Here is a 25,423-nt window from a genome sequence, read left to right as displayed (position 1 = left end):
TTCTGCCATCCACTGAACCTACACAACTCCTGCTCCCAACCGTTTACCTCGTGGCTTATATCCCTGTAATAGACCTAGATGCAAGACTTGTTCCATACATCCTCCCACCACCACCACCTACTCCAGCTGTTCACAAACATCACCTATCCCATCAAAGGCAGGGATACCTGTGAAACCAATCATGTGATCTACAAGCTAAGCTGCAACCTTTGTGCTGCATTCTATGTGGGCATGCAACCAACAAGCTGTCTGTCCGCATGAATGACCACCAACAAACCATGGCCGAGAAACAAATGAACCACGCATGCTGCCCAACATGACATTTTTCATTTCAATGACTGCTTCACAGCCTGTGCCATATGTATCCTTCCCACCAACTCCAGCTTTACTGAACTGAGCAAGTGGGAACCCCCCCCCCCCCCCCAATGGTATATCCTACACTCCCGTAACCCTTCTGGCCTTAACCTTTATTAGTCAATATCCTCACCCATCTAGCCCCTTCCCCATTACCATTCCAGCACTACACAGCCCTCTATTCCACCAACGCACCCAATCTTTTTACTTCTCCCCTTTTCCACCATCCCCCCCTCCCCCACCCACCATCTAACCTCCCAACTGCGCCTAGCTGCCCAACCCTCTCTCCACTTCATCCCTGCATGCTCCCCAGCAGCAATTCCACAGCCAGTCCAATCGGGGCGAAGGGGGGAGCAAAACGGCCTGCTATCCCCTCCACCCACCGATAAGGTTGAAGGTCCATCCCTTAAATAAATCAATTAAAAAACCCCATCATGAAGAAACCGTAAAACGAGATCAGCTGCTGAGGCATTGTCAGCTAACACCAGCGGTAGTGAGTCAAGAAAGCTAAGAGTCCGTCGCAGGGCAGATAAGTTGGTACAGTCAAGTAGGAGATGAACCACAGTCAACATTGATCCACAGCGACAGAGAGGGGGGGTCCTCACGAGGGAGGAGATAACCGTGAGTCAGCCAAGTATGGCCGACGCAGAGCTGGCAAAGGACGACAGAGGCCTTACAAGAAGCCCCTAAGGAGGACTGCCACACAGCTGTAGAATCCTTTATCGCCCTGAGCTTGTTCAGCGAAGAAAGAGTGTGCCATTCGGCACTCCAAAGTCCCAAAACCTGATGACGTAAAGCCAAGCGAAGGTCTATTTCTGGAATGCCAATAGCAAGAGATGGCCTGTTAGTAGCCAATTTAGCCAGTCTATCGGCAAGTTTTTTGCCAGGGATCCCAACATGTCCTGGGGTCCAAATGAAAACCACTGAGCATCCATGTTGATCAAGGAGAGAAAGGGAGTCCTAGATAGCCATGACCAATGGGTGGCAAGGGAAGCACTGGTAGATACCTTGCAAACTGCTCAAGGATTCACTGCAGATAGTGTAGGACAGTCCTGAGCAGAAGTGGACATGGTCCAGTTTGCGCAAAATGGCTACCAATTCGGCAGTAAAAACACTAAAGCCATCTGGCAAGGAACGAAGTTCTGCGTGTCTCACATAGGTGAAAGCATAATTAATGTGACCAGCAACCATGGAGACAACAGTATAAATCACTTCTCAATGTTGGAATGAACTGAGAAGGCAGTAGAATTGGTGGTGAAGGGCCTCTGGAGGGACAGAATCCTTTTAACTGATGGAGAGATTAAGACAGAGCTGTGGGTGCAGCGAATGCGGAGCGTATAAGGTATCAGCTGTTGTTGGCGCAAAACTCGCAGCGGTGGAATACCCGCCACTGCGAGAAGGCTAATCACGGGGCTAGTCTGGAAGGCACCAGTCGCAAGTCGTACCCCACAATGGTGGATGGGGTCTAGTATCTGCAATGTCGAAGGTGATGCAGAACCATAGACAGGACTCCTGTAGTCCAAACGAGACTGGACCAGCGCTTTGTACAATCGCAGTAGAATATAGCGGTATGCACCCCAGGTGGTATTGCACAGACATCTAAGAACATTGAGATGTAACCAGCACGTCCTCTTCAGTTGGTGAAGATGAGGGGGCCATGTCAACCGGGCATCGAATACCAGACCCAAGAAGTGATGGGGTGTCCACCACCTCGAAGGATTGGCCATTGAGTAACAGGTCAGGATGGAGATGGAATGTACGGCAACAGCAGAAATGCACGACACGTGACATGGCCACCGAAAATTGAAAACCGTGGGAGAGAGCCCAAGATTGCGCCCGGTAGATTGCCCCCCGTAAATGACGTTCTGCAGCGCCCATGACGGAGGAAGCAACGTAGATACAAAGATCGTAGGCATAAAAAGAGGGGGACACTGTCGGCCCAGCAGCCGCCACCAGTCCATTAATGGCTATGAGAAAGAGAGGGACACTCAACACGGAATCCTGTGGAAACCCATTTTCTTGCCGATGGGAAGTGCTGTAGGAGGAACCAACTGGGTCACGGAAAGAGCAAGAAAGTTACGGATAAAAACTGGTGAGCGCCACGAAGGCCCCATTCGTGAAGGGTGGTGAGGATGTGGTGGCGCCAGGTGGTGTCATAGGCTTTATGCAGGTCACAGAAGACTGCAATGAGGTGTTGCTGATGGGCAAAAGCCGACCACATAGCAGACTCCAGGTGGACCAAGTTATCCACCATAGACTGGCCACAGCGAAAACCACCTTGAGTCGATGACAAAACGTCACAGGATTCAAGGATCCCCAACAACCACCGTCTCACCAGGTGTTCAAGAAGCTTGCAGAGGGTGTTGGTAAAGCTAATTGGACAGTAGCTATCCAACTGAAGAGGTGGCTTCCCAGGCTTCAACACCGGAATAACAATGTTTTCCTGCCACTGGGTAGGAAATACCCCCTCATGGTTGAAAAGGGTCAGTATACGACGGTGGCTAGCCACCGATAAATGTTGGAGCATTTGGTTATGTATCGGATCTGGTCCAGGAGCCATGTTGCGACAAAGGTCGAGGGCACTGGTAAATTCCCACTCACTAAATGGGGCTTTATAAGGCTTCAAGCAGCAAGAAGTGAAAGACAAAGGCAGTCATTCCGAGTGCTCTTTCAGGAGGAGGAACGTGGGCAGAGACTGAGTCGATGCAGAGACTTGGGCAAAGTGTTGAGCGAAATGCTCTGTGACGAAGTCCGGATGAGTAAGGACAACACCACGCACAGAAATTCCTGCAACGCCGGTGGGAGGACGATGGCCCAAAATTCGCATGAGTTTCACTCAGACTTGTGAAGAGGGGGTGTGCGGTCCTATGGTAGCCACATATCGTTCCAGCAAATCAGTCTCTGAAATTTGATTAGGTAACAGGCCCAAGAGCAGAATCGTTTAAAGACCAGAAGGAGAGCAGTAGAAGGGTGCCACTTGAAGTGTTGAAGAGCACGGCGGTGGTCTTTTATGACCGCAGCAATTTCCGGAGTCCACCAAGGGACCATCTTCCGACGGAGGGAACCCGAGGAAGAAGGGATGGCTGAAACAGCTGCGGAAAAAATGGCAGCAGTCAAAGTCTGTGTAGACTCATCAATACTGCTGTGTGGTAGTACAGGGGGGGATGGTAGCACAATAAGGCATCCTAATCAGCTTTAGAGAAGGCCCACCTGGGAGGGTGATGGAGCGAGATATGCTGAAGGAAGGTCAAAACAACTGGGTAATGATCGCTGTCACATAAGTCATCGTTGACACCCATTGAATGGAGGGACGAAAGCCGGGACTGCAGATGGAGAGGTCAATGGCAGAGAAAGTTCCGTGTGCCACACTAAAGTGTGTGGGAGCGCCGTGTTTAGTAGACGGAGGTCAAGTCCTGCCAGAACAGCTTCAACTGTCCTGCCCAGGGCAGTAGTGTAACTACCCCAAAGAGGGTTGTGGGCATTAAAGTCCCCTAAAAGCAAGAAGGGAGAAAGGAGTTGTTGAAGAAGGGTGGTTAGGGCAAGGGATGTGGGCAGCCTGTCAGGTGGGAGGTAGAGATTACAGATTGTGATTGGAGTGGCCAGATGGACCCTGACAGCAATTTCTTCCAGAGTGGTATGGAGGGGAACCCATTTACTAACAATGTCCTTGCAGACCAAGGTGCAAACACCACCAGAAGCCCACAAGAGGCCAATTCGGTTCCGACAGAAAGCGTGGAACCCACGAAGGGTGGGTGAGAGAGAACTGACAGAAAGGGTCTCCTGGAGAGCAATGCAAGCAGCAGAGTAGGAGGAAAGAAGGGGCTGCAACCCTGGGAGGTGACACAAATATCCATTGCAATTCCATAGAGGATTGTCAAGCTGGAGTCCAAATGGGAAGCGAACGGACCAGAGCCGGTCACGCCGCCGAGTCGTCATCCATCACCAATAAGGATGGGGTAATGTCCATACAGGTGTGGTCAGACTCTGTTGGTTCATTGGCTGGAGGAGGGGAAGGCGGCAGCTCGGAGTACCGGAGGGGCCTTGCCCTTGTTCTTGCGTTTCTGCTTTTTCTCTTGTGAAGAAAGAGAAGGGCAGACTGCAGCATGGTCGGGCACGGAATTACATCTGGCGATCTTGGCACCCACTGGCCGTGGATCACGCTGCCAATGTGGAGCTGCAGATCGCCTTTCAGTGAGGTGCCGGGAAGAGGAGACCTGGGAGGTAGCTCCAGCACTGGCGGCTGCCGAAGAAGGGGAACACTTCTCTGGTGGGGGGAGGGGGAGCAGCACCCGAAGGGGTGGGGAAGGGGAGTGGGAGAGGGAGGATGAGGAGGAACGTGTGGGGCGGAGGAGGTGGGGCTAGGAAGAGGAGGGGGTAGGAGGGGGAATAGACGTAACTGAAGCAAAAGTGGAAGTTATAGGCACGGGATGGAGCCATCATACTTTCAACAAGCCTCAGTGTAGGTAAGTCGACTGAAGGTCTTGTACTTCTGAATCTGTCGTCCTTTCACATACACCGGGCATGCTGGCGAGTGTGGAGGATACTGCGCATTACAATTTATACAAACTGGCGGGGGAGCAGAGGAACTCCCCTCACGGAAGGGGCACCCACAGTCACCGCAGAGGGGGTCATGGGTGCAGCGGGAAGACTTGTCCAAACCGTACACATTTAAAGCATCTCATCCGTGGTGGAATGTATGGTTTTACATCACACCGATACACCATCACCTTGACCTTCTCTGGGACGGTATCCCCTCGAAGGCCAGGATAAAGGCACCTGTATCGGTGTGATTGTTTTTAGGGCCTCATTCTACATGGTGGACAAATCGAACTCCTCACCACTCAAGGTTTGCGAGGAGCTCCTCGTCAGTTTGGAGTAGAAGATCCCGGTGGAAAATGATGCCCTGTACAGAGTTCAAAGATTGGTGGGGTGCGGCAGAGGCTGGGATGTCACCGAGATGGTAACAAACCCGCAGGGCTTCAGATTGGGCAGCAAAAGATGTCTTTATGAGCGAAGAACCAGACTGCATTTTACTCAAGAATTCCGCTTCGCCGTACTTATTTTCAATCGTCTCCACGAAAATCAAAGGCTTGGTCGTGGCAAAACTTTCGCCATCCTTCCTGGTACAAACCAGGTACTGAGGGAAAGGTTTCACCTCAAGCCGGCGAGCTTGACCCTCTTCCCAGGGGGTGGCCGGGGAGGGGAAGGCCAAATGATCAGAAGAAGGAGTGTCACGTCTTCTATTACTCTTACAGATGGCCACAGAATGGCCAGGATGTTGACCCACTCCGACCAGGGGCTCACCCCATGGGCACCACCCAGCCACAGCAAGGGCTGTCTGGTATGGCGAACATTGCCGGGAGTTCTGATGCCCCAAAGTGATGAGCACTGACTCCTTGACATACATGAGGCGTTAACATCTCAGGCAGGTACTAGCAGTGTGATCCCTGTGTCGTTAGGGGGCTCAGCCAAGTCGATACTTAACAGCCCCACCACACGGACTGGCTACCATGCTGGCGACCTAGCAGGAAGGGGGCCAGGGTGCAAGGGGAAAAAGGAGGGGAGGGGAGGGGAGGAGCCTGCACCATGGAAACTAGGTTGGGAGTTCATCCCCAAATGGCTCACACTGAACGGAAAACTTTGGACATGGAGGTCAAACCCAAGGGGACCAAAAACACCGAAAAGCAGATGGAAACAGCATACTATACAATAGCACATACCAAAAACAAAGCCGGGAGGATAGCCAGGTCGATATAAAGAAGTCTAGCAAGAGGGAAAGGAGGGGGCAAGGAGAAAGGAGCAAGGGCAGGGAAGAAGAGGAACAGGGACAGTAATGCAGTGTGGAGAAAGGAAGGAGACTGCAATAGCTCGGGGCCCCGTGCACACCACACACATACCCACAAAAGGGACTGTGGGCCCCCTGGGGGGATGTGATCCTGGGGACTACTGAAGATGAGAATAATGACCTGAAGCAGGTCCAATCCAATGCTGAGGCAGTTCGGCATTAAGGTAAGTACAAAGTCCAAAGGAAAGTGTGGTGGGGCATGTCTTGTTGCAAACTGAAGTCCCTACTGTCTTGCTATAATTATGGCATACAACACTGCTTCAGCAAGTCCAGGTACACAATACAAGTCCTGGTTTTCTCCACAAAGAAAAATGGTCTACAATTTTTTCATAACCACATGGCACAAAAGACATCAACTTTAGGTGAATTAGAAATGATTACCACAATCTTGGGTGGATGCTCTGTGCCCCAAACACATACATTATGACGCTTCAGACATCTGAAATATGGCTTTGTCAATGAAAACCAACTTCTGTGAAAAACTGTCTTCCTGCAGTAGAAATCGACAGTCACTGCAAAAGTCACAAGGAAGTTCACTGTCTCCAGTACCCAGTTCATTCAACAACTGCAACCAGTATAGTTTTACACACAGATATTTGCATGGAAAATGCCAGACAGTTGACTACAGGATCTGCAGTTGTCTGCTTGCACACATTGTCCACTTTTTTGGGCTCATGAGAATGATTCTCAGGCTTACTCTGCCTTCTGTGCCAACAGTAGCAGCCCCGTTTTCTTCAGACCACACAAGCAGACAGCCTCACAAAATGTTTTGTACCACCCTTGGATTTTTCATCTGTGTGAGTTTTTACCTGATATCTGGTACGTGACCATCACTGAACTGTCACAAGTGACTCATATTTAGCAAATTCAAGGAGACAAAACACATGCATCACTCCATAATACGTCGTGGTATCATATTCCTGCCTATAATGATGTGCTCTGCAACCACGTCATGACAAGTATTATGAATAACCAAAACTTGGAGAAATGCCATATCCACTAACAAGTGGATTTTTCTGTATGTTCTGTACTTTCTGAGTAACCATCTTCTATAACCCCAGAGATAATTGTTCATAACGCTGTCATAACCTCAGTTTTGTTACTAAGTGAAACGGACATACTCTTAGCATTTTCCAACTCTGACTGATGAGATGGCCGGTAATATCTTAATAAATTGCATACTGCAACTGAAGTCTGGCTTACATTGAAAGTTCTGTCCTGGTTTATCAGTTTTTTCCCCAACATCTTTATTATGTTGTCATGTATGGATTAGTACAAGACGATTTTCGGCAATTATGAGAAATATAGATTGCTACTCACCATAAAAATGACACACTGAGTTGCAGATAGTTATAAGGAAGAGACTGTTACACATTACGCTTTCAACCAAAGCCTTCTTCATGAAAGAAAGGAAAACACGTTCACACATGCTGGTGCACCTCACGAACATGACTACTATGTCCAGTTGATTTTGCCAGTACCAGTCATTTTGTTGTGTCTGTTTACAATTCTGTGTGTCATCTTTACAGTGAGTAGCACTCTTATCCTTTTCATAATAGTTCATATGCCAACCTGGATATCTATGATAACACGATTTTCAACTTTTTGAAACACATTGCCTACAAACAGATAGATGTAAATCCTACGCAAGAGGAAGAAGTTCACTTTTCTCAGCGCATCAGACTTGTCATGTAGTGTCATTAATGATCTTAGAATACAAGCCACCATGACTACATGGGCTTTTAAAGGTATGCAAGGAAGGCATTCCTCCGAGATCTATAGTTAATAACACTGACACATGTATGTACCAGCTGTCATATTCCCTTAAATGCATTCTCAGTGAATATGTAGGGAAGTGAGAACACTAAATTTGTAATTCTAATTATTCTGTAAGCTGTCTGACAATAACAGCTTCTAGATATCGATATTATAGTCAATTTTGATGTGGTCTCCTGTACTACAGAGCCACTTTCTGAATTCTTAAAGCTAATTGTGAAAAAGTTTGATGACTGTTTCCCTGAACTTTAAATCACACTCTCATATCAACTTATTTCCAATATGATGGAAAATATTCTCAACATGCTGTAGTGGTTATCCACTCCTAGGCTGGAAACCCTTACTGTTTGTCAGGATGAAGGACCTTGTACAGCATCGCCATATGCAATAAAACGGGATTAAATATTACTTCCTTTATTTCTCTAAATAAATCTCGTCACCATATTTTTGGTGGTGGCTGCTAGCACCATAGCAAAGCCGGTGAGGAATCTGCTGAACCCAGCGGTTGGCTCAGGCTACCGTATCTTGCTGTATCAGCCCTGTGCTAAGGCCACTCACTTCTAGTAAGCCTATTGCCATGCACGGTGTGCAAGATGCGCCCCTTCAGAAGTTCTGCTCGGAGATGGCAATGCCCATGGAGTACTCTGTCCCTCTCAGGTCACTGTCTGTGTTGTCGCATCAAACAGACCATAATGTCGGGTACTGTGAGGTCATGTTAAATGCTGATCCTGGCCAGCTGATTGAGTAGGCCATCTAATCCAAGTGGTGTTGGAGTTTAAGAGTACTTTGTGCCCCAGGCTTCAATGGTGTCGGTAGGCCCTAGACTACCAAAAACCGGAGGCTGGTAATGGAGGCTCACTTCGATCCCCTGTGGTTGTCGAATGGTGGTCATTTCTTAAGGCAGCAGGAATATGACCGGTACTGAAACAATCTTATACGCGAGATGTTAAAAAACAATAATCAGAGAAACGAGTGCAAACAACATTAACACCATCAATCCTGCTGACTGACTGCCTCTAGCTTATCAAGTTGAAGTATTTATGGTGCCGAGAAGAGGCTCTGTTTTTTTATGTGGTCTTCCTTTCTGCTACAACTGCTTCATCAATTTGTTTCAGTGTCTGAACTGCTTTGTCAAACACCTGGTGGTTGTTGCTGCTATTGGGTATTGCTGCTGTCGTCCTTAGCATTTCTTACAGAATGTTACAAGAGTAACAGAGAAAGATTGGTTTGCACTCATTTAACCCTCTACATTGAGCTTGTTCACACCCACACAGAAGAGTTGATGTTGCACTCTTGGTGACCAACTAATCTTGTCAAAATGTTTATATGCCTGAGCAATGACACTCTGTTCGGACTTTGAAAATTTCACTTTCCCCGTTTTGTTACTTTCTTGACGCATAACAATACAAATGGTGTAGCAATGGGTTATCCATTATCCCTTACTGAAGCAAACCTATACAATGAAGACTTAGGCAAATACACAAGAATCAGCCAAGTTCAAGCAAATGGGTTTCTATCAATACTTGGATGATGAATTTGTGGTGTGATAACATGGAATGAAATAGCACAAAGAGTTTCTGGAACATTTAAAATACATGAAACACGTGATGGGACTTGAAAAAGAGGGCCCACTACCTTTCTTGGACTTGTTAGTTAAGCGAACAACGAACAAATTCCTGGGTCACACTGTAAATAGAAAATACAATCCCCATCTGTCAGCAACATTCACAAAGAAATTCTGTGCTAAGACTAGGCCATAAAATTGTAACACTTCGCTGAAGAATTAAACTATTCTTGAGCAAATGGTAGACCAAAAAGGAAAAAGCAAAGCCAAGAATCACTCGTCTGCCATGGGCTGGCCCAGTCTTCAGACAGATTGGTAGGCTCCTATAAAAGCAGAGCATCCAATGTATGTAAATGGTAAGAGATCATCTTTTTAATGTTAAAGATGATCTAGATCTCCACAAACTAGGTATGTACTGCATTACATGTGAATATGGCATGTCTTATATGAGGGAAGACAACTAGAACATTTGAGAAGAGGTGCAAGGACGATATGCGACAAACTCTACTAAAATTTCCAAGCAAATCAGCTGTTGCTGAGCACTGCCTCAAGTATAATCTTGAACTAAAGTACAACTAGTTCAGTCTTGTCATGGAAATGTCAAATTTCTGGAACAGCTTAGTTAAGGTGACTGCTGAAATAAAGATGTCAGAAAGGTAATAAAACAGAAAGGACTGGAATTCAGCACAAGTTATTACAATTTTGCTGACTATCCCAGCCATTAGAATCCAAAATCATCTACAGAATGTGGATTTCACATAACAACAATGCCTTCTCTGATAAACAAACATCGAAGAGGGTAGCGGTTGCCAGCAGTCAAATTAGGTGGTTACAAATTGTGGTGCATCACCACTGCCTGTTCGAAAACCAGGCAATGAGTGTGAATTACGCAGCCCACAGCACCTAAAAACGTTGACAGAGTCGGTTGTTAAAATATTGTGCAAGAACTCGGCCAAACACCCAAAAGCAAACCACTAAAAAGTACTGTCAACTGTTCCATTCATTCTAGCAAACTAGAATCACACAATATAACATAGTTAACCTGAAGTAATCCTGCGGTGAAGACAGATCTGCCAAGAGAAAATCATTCAATGTGTTTAAATACACAGTTTGGCACAAACGGACTGCACTTAATGTGCCATCTTTATAGTAAACAGGAATCTACCTTTCCTATATTGTCAAAATTATAGACTGTAATTCAGGATATTTCTCAATTATTTCAACCACTGCAAATTTTATTAGAGAGTTCACAGGCATTTACCATTGAGAAGAATGGCAGTGTGAGGGCCATCTGGATCGTGCCGCCGCAAATCAACTAACATTACATATCCACATCCTGTAAGGCCCACAGCAGCCACCCCACACATGTTCGTGATGGCTGGGGAAAGAAGTCTGCTTGCAGGACTTGCTCCTCCATCAATAACTGACAATGATGAGACCTTTTGACAAAAAAAAAAAAAAGGTACAATGAAGAAGTTCTATGAAACTCTCTGAAAAAGTTTAATTTAAAATTAAATTTCCAGGTAGAAATCTTACCGGGTGTAAGACGTTGATAGTTGTAACTACAGACCCAGACGAGCTGTCACAAATACATACAGCACCACCACGACTGGGCCCACAGTCTAGTCCTACAAGAAGCTGAGGAGCAGTAGAACCAGTGACTGCTCCCCGTGGTGGCAACTCGCACACACAGGTCACATGTGGCACACGGTACCCAATATGCTCCTGTCCAATTTCTGCAACACTCTCAGACTGGGAAACATCTGCTCCAAACCTCCATGTGGCAATTTTGTTTCCTACTGACATGCGGAAGAGCCGTAGTTCTGTCTTAAAAGAAGTCCATGCATATTTGCAGTCTGCAACAGGAAGAGATACTGATCAGACTGTGTGTACAGACTCATCCAAAACATAAATGCAACACCAAATTTGGGCTGAAATAGATCACTTGCATATTCCTGTTGTACAGTGTGTTCAGAAAGTCACTGTGCACTGGCCTACAGATGTAAATTATGTTAGAAGTTCAAAGAAAAGTTGGAATTCGTTCTACTGTTGTGTAACATTTAACAGCTTACTTCAGTCATGAAAGCTACTGAATGCAATGTGTAATGTTTGGATGTCCAATTTGTTTTTAAATTATGGTGCTTTCAACTAACTAATCTATTTTTCTTACTGAAGATGCATTTCAGCAAGGTGCTAAATACACAGATTTAGAGCAGGAAGCATGTGTTGGATGTCTGATGAACTGGAAAATCAACTAAACAAACAGAAGTTGCTGGACATTTCTGCTTCTATGCGGCAGAGCCCAGCAAAATCATTGTGCATGGTAGCACAAGAAAAGGGCATCAGGCTTGCAACTGTGGTTAGGCAAACAATGAAATTATTCCCATATAAAGTGACTGCAGTGCACGAAGTTGAAGGAAGCAGATCATGAAAAGTGAATCCTTTACCACAAATGGTTTACGTTTTTTATTGAGAGGAATACCATTGATACTCTGCATGTCATCTTCTATATAGATTTTTTCCTTGGGGGAACAGTGAAGTCTGTAGTATATCACAATAGCCCATACACACCTTGTGACTTTAATAACTGAAATACCTGCATACATGATAGGCATATCACAATCATATCTGCAGAAATGTTTCCCAATAAAATTAAGTGGTTTCAGACTTGTCTAGCTATTGATGGACATCATTTTCAACATGCTGGAAATGCACAGCAAATTTCCGAACACACTGTATAGAAATACATTTTTTTCAAAATGGGATATAATGCCAAAGTAATGCAATCTTACCTTTGAACACACCACCCTTCACTTCCAACATTCCATTTTCTGAGGCATTGTATTTACCATTACTTAGTTTCAAATTTCTTGATACGTTGCAAGGGGCTTTTGTGCCATCCATGGTCACTGCTGAAAATAAGATTAGATAACATTATGGATAGAGTTACACAAAAAAATATTTTGTTGTTTAAATTTACAGAAAAGGGACAGGAAAAGCTTATTTCTTTTAGGACAAACAGAACAGTAATCAATAACAAATTACACTGAAACAAGGTACAATTATTAGGTCAATGGTAATTCTAAAAAGTAAATGTAAATAGACATCAGTCAGAACGTAGGTAGATCAATAGCTCATTTAGAGTTGTATATGGGAAGCAATCACTAAACACAAACCAGCTAACAGGATACAATATTCTACATTTTTGTGGCACATATAAAACAAACTGAGAACAATAACACTGCAGATTTTCTAAAATAAATATCGAGGTTCAGCAAATTTTACAGGATGTATAGGTATATGTCCTAATAAAAATACTCTAATGAATCACTACATAATGTGACTTCTTGATGTCAAAAGCATAAATATCCAAAAATGTGGTAATTAGGACTGTATCTTTGGTGCAAACAGGTACATTTTCTAAGTAACTGCCTGAATAATTAGGATTTTATGAAATTTGTTATCAAAAATACAGCCCAGAGTATGTTTGTTCACTGACCAATGCGCAAAGCTAAAAGAAAGGAAGTATTGTCATTATCCTCTGGTGAAGATAACTATACCTCAGAAATAAGTGACTTACAGAGCCACCAAAGAACCTTTTCGTAAAACTTCTTGCCTGACCAACTATGGGCCAGGCCAGAACTGAAACACAGCAACTTACTTTTTGAAGTAAATGCTTCCACCAACTGAGCTAACCAGGCACAACTCAGGCCCATAGTTTCAATTTTGGCAGTTCCTAGAACTCTCTGGTAAACTATCTAAAACACATTTGAATACAAGTGAAATTGTTTTACTTTTATTTTCCACCACACTTCCAATGTAACTTATTAAATGGCTGGAATAATTTTAAAATTAAATGGTCAACATTTACCCATGGACAACCCCCAACACATGGTAAGAATGTTCAGAGACTATAATGTCAGCTAATGACACAAACAAAATTAAGAGCCCAATTCAATCATGACAGTTACATCCAAAATGGCACAAACAATCCAACAACTAGTCCACAGTGAATTGTTTTAAGTTTTGATCTCACAAAGAGTCACGTTCTGAAACTACAAAGTAAAGCAAAATCACCAGCCAATAACACAGACAATGTTATCATGCTACAGGGTGACTCTACCGAAAACTAGGAGTAGAGCCCTTAGCTAGAGAGAATTAAGGGAATCAACAATGGTAGATTAAAATGCCTGTTCCAGATGTAATGGGTGGTTATAATTAAAGTGCAGCTACCAAGTAGGTCCAGTGTGAGCTGTAATATCATATGGCAGTGAAGCTTGGTAGATATGCCAACACGTTAACGCAGAACTGATTTATGGTGGAAAAAATTTTAGTTCATAATTTGGCCACTAGACGCAAATCTGGCACTACACACTGTATGACAGCATGACAACGGTGGTTAATAATAAAATCAGCATTGCCTTTCTCACTTGTCTGAGCTTTCTTTACCTGCATCCTGTTTCTAATCCATTACATCTAACTGTCTTTCTTGCATTCATGGTGCCAGATTTACACCTGGTGGCCAACATTGGAACTAATTTTTTTCCAGCATAAATTTGTTCCCACATTGACACATTAGAATATCTACCAAGTTTCTCTCTCACATGACAATTGCAGCATACACTAGACTTATCTGAGTAGCTGCACTTTAATTATAGCCACTGGTACATGTCATTCAGGAGTTAGTAATCGTGAGGAACCATTTTTGATAGAGCTGTTGATGGGTAACATACATTGATGGGCTGCTTCACCAGTACTATAGTACAGATAGCATCGTTAGTCAATCTGCTGCTCTCTAGATTACAGGGAGCGTCAGAAAGTAATGCGCTGCAATTTTTTGTGATGCAACTACATGCCACACAGCAGTTGGACCAGTTGGGGAGGATGGGTGGGTGGGGGTAGAGAATGGGAGGAACTCTTAGGGTGGCAAGAACCAAACTAATATAATTAGTATATTACTTCTGTAGTAATATACTCTTAATAATTCTTGAAGAGCTCAATTTATATTTACCTTTTTAATTGTAACTAAAGTAGTAACGCCCTTTTACTAAAGAAGTAAGCCATTTCTGCACACTGCTGGCACATTTATTACTTTCCCTCTTGGAAAATATTGATTGTTGGCAGACATTATTTTATCACCTCTTGCGTAACTTATGTTCATTGCTACTGTTTTAGAAGTAAGAAAGGATTATTAAACTGAATCATTAAAATTGGAAAATCTAAACGCTATTTTTGATTAATGAAAAGATCTGTGTTTTATGAAAAAGAAAATTGCTGTTAATGCATGAATCTATTGTTAACCTCGCCACCTAATGAGCTAGCAGCAACACGGACCTATCCAAGAAACAATCAAAAAACATACCAGAAAATGAAAGAGAGTGATTTGCTGGAATAATGAAAAAGTACATAACTACTATTGAATCTAAAAAGTATAGCAACATGCTAAAAAGGAAAAAGGATGCTTGCGAAAAAAATACACGTTGAATACAACGCAGAAGCTCTTACTCGAAGATCAATAGAGCAGCTTAAAGTAACTTGGAAGGACATGAAAGCGAAAGCAAAGAAAATGAAAGCTAAATGTAATCGAGAACAATTTCAAACTGGCGGTGGAGTAGGTGAGATGAAAATCGACAATATAAGCCAAATGGTTGTTGATATGATCCCACAAGTTTTCGAGGGGATAGCTGGAGTTAATGACAATGACATATCTGAAGATAATAGTATACTTTCAAGCAACTTTGATAATAACTGCTCTGAAGCTAGCAATGGAATTGCTAAAGGTGGAACTTTATCCCACAGTCATGAACCTTGGCCTACATTCTCTGGCAGGAGCTTTTCAGAAAATGCACCCAGCAAAAGAGGGAGAGAACATGGGATTATAGTGAAGAACCGAGAGTTGTTGAGAAAGCAGACGAGCTTCATTCCTTAAAAATCCATTTAATACAAGAGGAAAGCATAACCTCAAAATGGAAATTATGAATAAGTTCAAGAAAGTAATGGAGCAAACTTCAGGTTCCAGTTCTTCAGCCAATGTGCTCGAGAAATTTGAGTTTTTGTAAATGAATAAGAAAATATTCATATGTATGAAACACCTTTTATTTCCTTGATATTTTTTCAAATGGTTAATATGTTCTTGTTTCTTGTATGGCATAATATTTGTGTTTATCATTTCAGCATCAGAGCTAATTTTTGTTAATGCCACATTCTATCTAATATTTGCGTGAATTTGCAATATTATAAAATAAGTCTTTTTTTAGAAATAATCAAAACATTGTATGACTTTGTATACTCAATTAAGAAATAAAAGGAGAATGTTAATCCCCCAGCAAAAAAATGTACAAAAGAAAGAAAAAAGAACATAAAAAATTATGCATAAATAAAATGAGTCACTTTTCACTGCAGTAGTGACAATCCAGTGGCTTATTTATTCATTTAAGAAGGAAAAGTCTTTACACTAACTTCTAATTTTACCAGCAAACTAGGTACAATTTTATTTAAAGTATTGAAGTATAATAAACCTTCTGATGACTTGGCCTGCGGCATCTGCTTCTGGCTGAAATGCATATTGCTCGATGTCATTCACCTCCACAGCATCCAAGTGAAACACACCTCTAACTCCAACTCCAAAGTTGTGTCGAACTGCATCAGCCACAATAACATTCCCGCACTCGTTTGGTTTAAATTGCATTATTGTAGAGAGAATTTGGAAACATTTCTTTCAAACACCGAACGCTCGCTCTATTACACATCCGGTAGCAATATGGGCTCTATTGTAGCGCCGTTCGCCTCGTACGTGGGCTCAGAACATAGACGCCATAAGATGTTTGGAGAGATCATATCCACTATCTCCAACGATCAACCCTTCATACTGTCCATTTTCAAATTCTGCAGCAACTCTACTATTGTCCCAAATATGTGCATCGTGCGTGGAGCCCAACCAACAGTTTACCACATTCAAATTCTTCATATTGGCATCACAGATGATTCATATATTGATAGAAAAGAAATTCTTGCAATTTCTGTATAGTTCCGCTTGTGCTCCAGAAGGACAAAGTATGGGTATATGTACACAATCTATGGCCCCTATGACATTTGGGAATCCACCAGTTCGATAGAATTCCCTTTTGTTCTTTGACATATTTTCTTGGCTCTGTGGCATGGACACATACAGTGGCTTTAAGGCAATTAAACTGTTTATCACACTGTTCAAATCTCTCCCAGCAGCAGTACAGTGGATATTAATGAGATGATCTGCTACAATTTTATAAGTACCCGTGCAAAAGATTCGCAGTCCACAAAAAAGTTGCAGCCTAGGAGACAAAGCATGGCTCCTGTCAGAATTATGCTGCAGTAATGGCTCCAGCAACTCAAAAGACTCCAAACTGCTCTTTGAAATCACTTTCGCTATACATCACAAATGGGTCTCTTCTCTCCATTACAACCCTCATTCTTGGGATATTCACCTCTTCCTCCATCTCCATATATTCCTTGTAGTACAGATAATCCATAGAATTCACTATTACTGCCTAGGAATATTTCCTCATTAAGTTACTAACATAGTGGCGTACTCTTCAATGGTGCTCTCCGCCTGTAATGGAGTAAATAAATTTACTTTGGAAGTAAATGAAAAATTTACTCCTGGAGTAATTTAGTGTCAACTGGAAGTCGCCGATTTCCTTCTCTCTTAGGAACAGTTTCAGCCACTCATAGTTGGTGCTCGCCACCCTTAGTTTTCAAACGGCAGATTGCTCAATACCTTCTGTGCTCCTGGAGAGGTAGGACAGCTCTTGTGAATCCATACACTGCATTAGCGTGGAACTAATGATGGAAAAATCTTTGTGTGTAGCTCAACAAGACACCGCTAGGAACTTTTGGAATGCTTAAGGAAGACTTCAGGGACAATCACCTTTCTAGATCATAGTCAAACAGGTGGCTCAAGATGCTTAGGAATGTCAGGAGGAGATCACACTCTCAGACTAACGTGTGACTCATGTACGTCAGTAACTGAATTCAGACAATCGAATGGGTGTTCGCTTGACATTGGAAATATTGGATTTGCTCTGTTTAAAGGCAGTGTTCCAGAGACTAAACCACTGGGTCACCCATGTCCAAAAGGAGTTCCGCGCATCATGGAGACAGCACCACGCCAACATAACTGTTACACTGCCTTTTTAGTCACAGCTTACTTGACTCATATTGGTGTGACAACAGTGCCGGAGCCGCCCTACAGTTCCAACCTGGCCCCAGCGGTATTTTTTTGTTTGGTCGGTTGAGAAGGAATCTCTAAGGAAAACCTCTTATGTCGATGGACACTGTGCAAGCTACTTCAATGGCTTCCCTGAAGAGCATCCCAATTGAGAAGTTCCAGAAAGCCTACAATGCATGAAAATACGCTGGCAAAAATGTGCCGATGCAGAAGGATCATACATCGAAGAATTTTAAGTTGTTGAACCTATCTGAACAATAAATTATCAAAAAAGAGAGACTCATTACTTTCCGGACAAATCTCGGAAACGTACTAAAGTCAATAAAAATAAGTGTCTATTAATGACAATATTGGTTTGTAGTATTTGTTGGCACATGACCACTGCAAGCAAGAATTAGTTGTGTTGATCCGAGTACTGAATTTCTGAAGCACTCAAGAGCTGCTTTGAGCTTGTGGCGAGACTGTTCTGGCAAAGTTTAGTGCTGTCCACAAGTTTCACTCAAGTCTTTAAGCCTGGTCAAAAGAAAAAGAAGATGATGATGATTGCTCTGCGAACAATGGAGAGATGGATGTTGTTAACTGGTACAGACAGGAAATCAAACTTAAGAATCAGAGAATGGACTGATGGACTGGAATGGAGTGGAGGGCATCATTAAGACCGCAATGAAAATGAAATGGAAGGGGAAGGAGGTACATTCAGTTGAATAGATGGCAGACAGATCCAAAAAGGCAAGAAAAGACAGGTGAATAATTCAGTGGAAGGTGGGTAGGTGACTTGACAAAACATGACAAGCCAACACTGAAGTGTAAAAGTGATGACCGTGATACAAATAGAAGTCTGAAGCAGACTTATTTGGGTCCAGTGGCCAATGCAAGCCATCAGCATAATCCTTGAAGTGTGAAGTTATATTTTGCTGGAATGACATCTCCAATGTTATTAACTATATGTTTCCATTGTAGATGTCATTTGTGTGTTTTGTTTACAATATGTCATCTAGCTTTTGTGGTCGTTGGTTCAATCCATGGTGTCTACCAGATGCAGATTGGTCTCCTGGAGACAGGAAGAATATGAAAGACTGTAAAACTATCATTCTGCTTTGACCAAAGAAAAGACTGTTGAAAATTTTTAATGCTGGCTGTGATGCAAACTGATCTGTATTGCAGCCAAGGCCCAAGTTAAGGTATTCAGTCACAGTCTGACAGTAAGTTTTTTAAAGTCAACAAATGTTTCATGACAATTTTTTTATATACCATATGTAGCTCCCATAGGTATGTAACATCACACGCATATTTGAATGCAACATTGTGTCAAAATGTTAAAGTAATCGATGGAGAACTTTCAGAGATCTCTGATGTTATACCAACATACATTCACATCTATACAAATAAAAATGTAGATTGCTACTCACCATGTAGCAAAGATGTTGATTCACGCACAATAAAAATACTATTAAACTTCTACACTTTCAGCTAGATGGCCTTCTGAAATAGATCACACACACACACACACACACACACACACACACACACACACACGACAGTCTGGCAGACTGTCAGGCTGCGAGGAACTGCACATGATGGGAGAAGCAATCTGGGTGATTGGGATCAGGAGCAGGCTGGGTTGTGGAAGGGGAGGGAAACAGGGTATGAGTGGAGGATGATTAAGTGCTGTTTTTGGGAGCATACAGGGATGAGGTGGAGAGAGGGTAGGGATGCTAAATGGAGTCAAGAGGTTAGAGAAGGGCAGGGTTGCCTGAAATGGAGAGACATAAAAAACAGTTGGTGCGCTTGTTGAAAAGAAAGCTGTGTAGTGCTAGATTGAGAACAAGGAAGGCAATAGTTTGGTAAAGGACGATGACGAACAAAAGTTGAGGCCAGGAGGGTTACAGGAACATAGGATATGTTGCATGGAGAGTTCCCACCTGTGCAAATCAGAAAAAAAAAACTGGTGTTGGTAGGAAGGAGCCATATGGCACAGGCTGTGAAGTAGTCATCAAAATGAAGAATGTCGTTTCGGGCAATGTGCTCAGTAACTGGGTGGTCCAGCTGTTTATTGGCCACATTTTGTCTGTGGCCATTCACATGGACCGACAGCTTGTTGACCATCATGCCCACATAGAATGGAGCACAGTGGTAGCAGCTTAGCTTGTAGATCACATAACTGCTTTCACAGATAGCCTTGCCTCTGATGGGACACTTGATGTTTGTGACTGGATTGGAGTGGGTGGTGGTGGGAGGATGTATGATACAGATCTTCCATCTAGGTCTATTATAAGGATATGAGCCATGAGGCAAGGGGTTGTGAGCCGGGTCTGCATAATGATGGGCGAGGATTTGTGTAGGTTTGGTGGGTGGCGGAATACCATTGTGGGAGGGATGGGGAGGATAGTGGGCAGGACATTCCTCATTTCAAGGCTTCATGAGAAGTAGCTGAAACCCTGGAGGGGAATGTAATTCAGTTGCTCCAGTCCTAGGTGGTACTGAGTCATAAGGAGAGTACTCCTCTGTGGGTGGATGGTGGGACTGGATGGTGGTGGGTGACTGGAGAGATAAGACACAGGAGATTTGTTTCTGCACAAGGTTGGGAGAGTAATTACGGTCTGTGAATGCCTCTGTAACCTCCTTGGTATATTTCAAGAAGGACTACTTGTCACTGCAGATGTGACGGCCATGCGTGGCTGGACTGTATGGAAGGCACTTCTTTGTGTGGAATGGGTGGCAGCTGTTTAAGTGTAGGTACTTCTGATGGTTGGTAGGTTTGATATGGACACATATACTGACGAAGACATCTTTGAGGTGGAAGTCAACATCAAGGAAGGAGGCTTGTCGGGTTGAGGAGGACCTGTTGACTTGAATGGGGGAGACGGATGAATCTGAAGCAAGGAAGGGGTTTTGGAACCTTGATTGTTATGAGGATTTCACAGCTCCCACTGACAACAGGATTGCAGGAGCTCAAACATTCAGAAGTGTGCTGGGAATATAACTCACTCATCCCAAAAAGGATAAGCCATTCATGTGTAAAACTGTACATTTTACCGCGAGAAACATTTGAATGAGCACCTAATTTAAGGGTTAAGAGTGGAACTTTGGTAACATGAGTAAACAAAATATCAACATAAGGGGACAGATAACAAATATATTTCAATGTCATGACACACTGCTATAATTCCTCCTGCTTCAAATAACTACATTACCTAACAACAAATTTTTTCTACTGACTATAGCTATTCAGCCTTCAAAGTGTGGGTGTGGGAGTTAAATGAAGCAGTCAAAATAAAAGCGAAGCAAATCAGTGTTCAATCTGACTGAAGCCACTTTTTCACATTCAACGTAACTTAGGCATTCAGATATTGGTATGTATAATCTGTATTTTGCCAGCGCATGGTGATAGTCTTGAACATCAGCGCAGCACAGAGTGAAGTCAGATAAAGATATAACAATCACGTAGCTTTCCTTGTGGTTTTTCACACTGTAACTGTAGTCTTACAAAATCAATTATCCGATAAGATGATACGTGGAGCTGCGGAAGCGAGCAAACATCTCACGCACACATTACCAATAACTCCAGCTACTCTCGCCAGAATGCAATGGTGTAACAATGAAAGTAAGCAGCAATCTAGAGTGAGGTGGGGCAGTGGGCGGAAGGAGAGGAGTTAGTGCTGCCTGGCAGAGTGTGCAGGGACTAGATATTAGCAATGAAAGGCTGCCAGTTGCAGTGTCAGGTCACTGTGGGGGAGATAAGATTGATGGTACTAGAGAAGAGCAGAGAAGGGGAAAAGACTTGTGGATGTGTTGGCAGACATTGGAACACAATGGGAGTGAAAGGACATGAATTGGGAGAAGGTTATAGGACAGAGGGAGTGGAAAGTGGCACGTGGATGGTGTGGGGACATTTTTTTATGGTGCCAGGAAAAATCAGACTCGATTGACCCCTCTTGAGATGGGCCTCTTGAAGATGAGCCAAAACTGACTAATAAAATTTTTGAGTAGACTTTTAACTTGGGTAACTCATTATTTGAGCACTGAAGATGCCACTTGCAGAGTTTTTTGATACGCCGACAAGCTGGAGATGACTGAAGAATCAGCTTCACAAAGTTATTCTTTCAGTAGATACTGGCTGACTAGACACCACACATAACTTCACTAACATGAATATGATCCTCACTACCCAAGCAGCAGTAATGTCCATCATAAAATCTTTAAAATCATAACATTCTAGTGGTTATGATAAAATATCAAAAATGTTAATGAAAGAGTGTACTTCCGAGTTTAGTAACATATTAAGCTATATGTGCAACCAGTCGTTTATCAGTGGAACATTTCCTGAATGGTTGAATTATGCTGAAGTTAACTCATAATTTAAGACAGGACACAACAATACCATCAATTTCCATCCAATTTCACTTCTACAAGCATTCTCCAAAACTTTAGAAAAGATACTCATAATATACAGCCAGATTCTTAATCATCTGACAACAAATAACAAATTGCTCAAGCAAAAGTTCAGACTTCTAAACGGTTCTGATATTGAGAAGGATATCTACATACACAACGACAACATACTTTGTGTCATTAGACAAATTAAAGGCTACTGGTATATTTTGTGATCTGGCCATGGCATCTGACTGTGTAAATCACAATATACTATTAAGTAAATTAGAATATTACAGTGTAACAAGATATGCTGCAAAATGCTTCAATTCCTATACCTCTGACACGAAACAAAATATGTCATTAGGAAAGAAACATGAATTTGCCTATCAAGCATCATCCAAATGATAACTAGGGAACTAATTACATGTGGCGTCCCACAAGGTGCCATCTTAGGTCCCTTGCTTTTTTCGTGTGTGTGTGTGTGTGTGTGTGTGTGTGTGTGTGTGTGTGTGTGTGTGTGTATAAAAATTACATATTGGCTCATGAAATTTTCACGAACAATAATAAGTGACTCCCAGCCAATTCTTTGTGGTGGCAAAAATATACAATACACTATATTCAATTCAGAATTTCTAAGAGGTTTCCCACCAGTATATGGCTAGAATACAATGACAAACAGATAGAAGAATTGGACTGTTAAATTCTTGGCATTACAGTTTGATAATAAATTCAACTGGGAAGAGCACACCACAAAACTGCTGACGCACTAGACAACTCTCTATTTGCAATGCAAATACTACCAGGCACAGAAGATATAAAAAAGAAAAAGCTGACATAATATGCTTACTTTCATTCCATAATATATGGGCTCATTTTTTAAGTAGTTCATTAAGCCAAGCTAAAGTTTTCTGGATACAGTAATGTGTAATGAGAATTATTTGTGGTGCAGGTCAAGAACATCCTGCAGGGACCTATTTAGGGAACTAGGAATATTAACTACAGCTTCCCAATTTATTTATTCCTTAATGACACTTGTCATTAACAATATATCTCTTTTTCAAGCAGTTAAGTTCATGGAATCACTACAAAGGCCATCAGTCCCTCGGAGAATTATTCCGCTTGGGATGTATGGAAGGTACATTTGCATACTCTTGTTTGATTTTTCACTGTAAATATTTTTGTGCATTCTTGTTCTGGCCTGTTCTACATTCTGGAGGACCCCCTCACAATGGATCAATTGGAACAAAAAGCATATCTAAGCTAAACTAGTCCAGATGTGTTACAATAAGATTTATGAGCCACTCTGATGGCATATTATGATAAATTTAACATAATTTGAGCTTTTGTTCTCCAAATAAACTACTGTACACAAAATGTTGAGCAGGATAACTAAGTTTCAGCACAACAGGTCCCTTAAATCATGAGCAGTGACAAAACAAATTAGATGATTTATTCATTTAAGTCGCAATGTAAAAAAAATCATGAAAACATTGCTACTAGCCCAACCACACTACTTATGGAGCTGTTATTTGGGAAGGGTTGATGCAAGTCCTATATGTGTATCCTGTAAAAAAAAAATTAATCACAATTTAAGATGGGTGAGTAGGAAGCTTATCTACATTTAAGCCACTTAACATGGAATGACTCTCCTGTAAAAAGTTGATGAAAACTGGATAGTGATGGGTGGAGACCTTTAAATTTAGGCCCCTTAACATGGAATGACCCATTTGCTGGTGCAAGTCACTGTCAAATAGTGCTAGCAAACAAGAGCTACGCTTAGCATGTGAATTGCGCATACCACTTTTTATTTTTAAATTTTTCGTTACTACATGTCCCTTGCCTCATGTGGGCAGAGGGCTGGGGTGGGGGCAGGGGACTGGCAGTGTAACAATCAACTCACTCTTCAGACAGTAGACATTATCGTCAAACTTAGATGCTAAACACAAAACAAGGAGACAATTCATCATGAATCTACAATTATTTTAAAATGTGATATTAATGGGAGAATGTAAGAAATAATGTCTTCATGAATAGTTTTAAAACAGTGATACAAAATGTCAACAGGTAGTACATTTAAAAACACTGAACACAACAGAAGACACAGTAACCATTAAAAACGGGGCACTGTACACTGTACACCTGCCTGGGATGGATAAGGTGAAGTGGACTCACAAGTTGGTAGGGTGGGTGTCAGGGCAGAGTTCCTGATCCTGGACAGTGAGACGGTGGAAATTTCTTTGGGGAAAAGACATGGAGGGTGTGCAGGTGGTGAGCTGGTGGCGTCTGTAGGTAGAGGCAAGGCAACACACTAAGACTGGACAGGAGAGGGGACATACCACTGTTTTTGGAATTCTGAGCGAATTAATAAACGCATTACGTGCGGTTCTGAGCGTCTGACATCATGCACTTCCCTTTTAATTCAAAATAAGTTTAATACATCTGTGACTTAAGCCCACAGAATCCTCAAAGAGACCAAACTCAACTTCCCAACACAGAAAAATAAAACGCAGTTTCATTTGCATCAATATAATAGACAGTACTATATATACATATATATATATATATATATATATATATATATATATATATATATACTACTGTTTCACGGTAATCTGATGCTATTTTAAAAAGCTAAGTCTCAAGTATGTACACATAACACAGAGAAACGTTGAAATACGATAATATACGGTGTTCCACTCATAAATATGGATATTTTCTGAAATGATATTAAAATATAGAACCAAACGGTTTACCCAAAGGGGCAATGATACTGTCGCACATAATAATCAAATGGCTATGCGCATATAACATTGACGAATGTTTTGGTTTTATACACTCTCGCACAAGATAATCTTACAACACAGCACCTATAAAATTCATTTCTAGTTAACAAGAAGACATCGATAATTTGTACTTACAGACGCAGTTATCCGGTGTCAATTAATATAATAGGTATGACTGACTAGCAGAAAACAACGTTTCAAAAAACGGTATTTTCGTTAATTTACAGCAAATTAAGTCATGTCATTTGTTACATATTTACATGCCACTTCACAATACAATAACACAAATGCACTTTGTCCACATGTGTGCAATGTCTGCAGAATCAGTCATAAGATTCGCCATAACCTAACAACCACAACATAATTCTATGGCGCCTGTTTCGTATTAACCACAAAACTTCCAAACACCAAAGATGGCATGCCGAATAAAACCATTAATACATTGTATAGTATCGATCTTTACTTGTGTCGAAAACTGTCCGAATTGTACTCGTAGCACAGCATGTTCAGTATCGAGAGTT

General features: G+C 42.3%; 1 protein-coding gene across 1 annotated transcript in view; it reads right to left on the bottom strand.

Moving 5' to 3' along the window:
* Positions 1–25,192, bottom strand: part of LOC126253461 (protein ELYS) — a 346,049-nt gene extending 320,857 nt beyond the window's left edge. The window contains exons 1-4 of the mRNA XM_049954815.1: positions 25,038–25,192; positions 12,332–12,451; positions 11,076–11,395; positions 10,801–10,978 (exon numbers count right to left, since the gene is read on the bottom strand). Coding sequence (XP_049810772.1) covers positions 10,801–10,978; positions 11,076–11,395; positions 12,332–12,443 — 610 coding nt within the window. The 5' untranslated portion in view covers positions 12,444–12,451; positions 25,038–25,192. The remainder of the gene's footprint in view (positions 1–10,800; positions 10,979–11,075; positions 11,396–12,331; positions 12,452–25,037) is intronic.
* Positions 25,193–25,423: the final 231 nt, after the last annotated feature.

This window comes from Schistocerca nitens, chromosome 4 (genome assembly GCF_023898315.1).
Source record: "Schistocerca nitens isolate TAMUIC-IGC-003100 chromosome 4, iqSchNite1.1, whole genome shotgun sequence".
Lineage (NCBI taxonomy): Eukaryota > Metazoa > Arthropoda > Insecta > Orthoptera > Acrididae > Schistocerca > Schistocerca nitens.
Note: the sequence above shows the minus strand (reverse complement) of the source record. Positions and strands in the feature narration are given on the sequence as shown.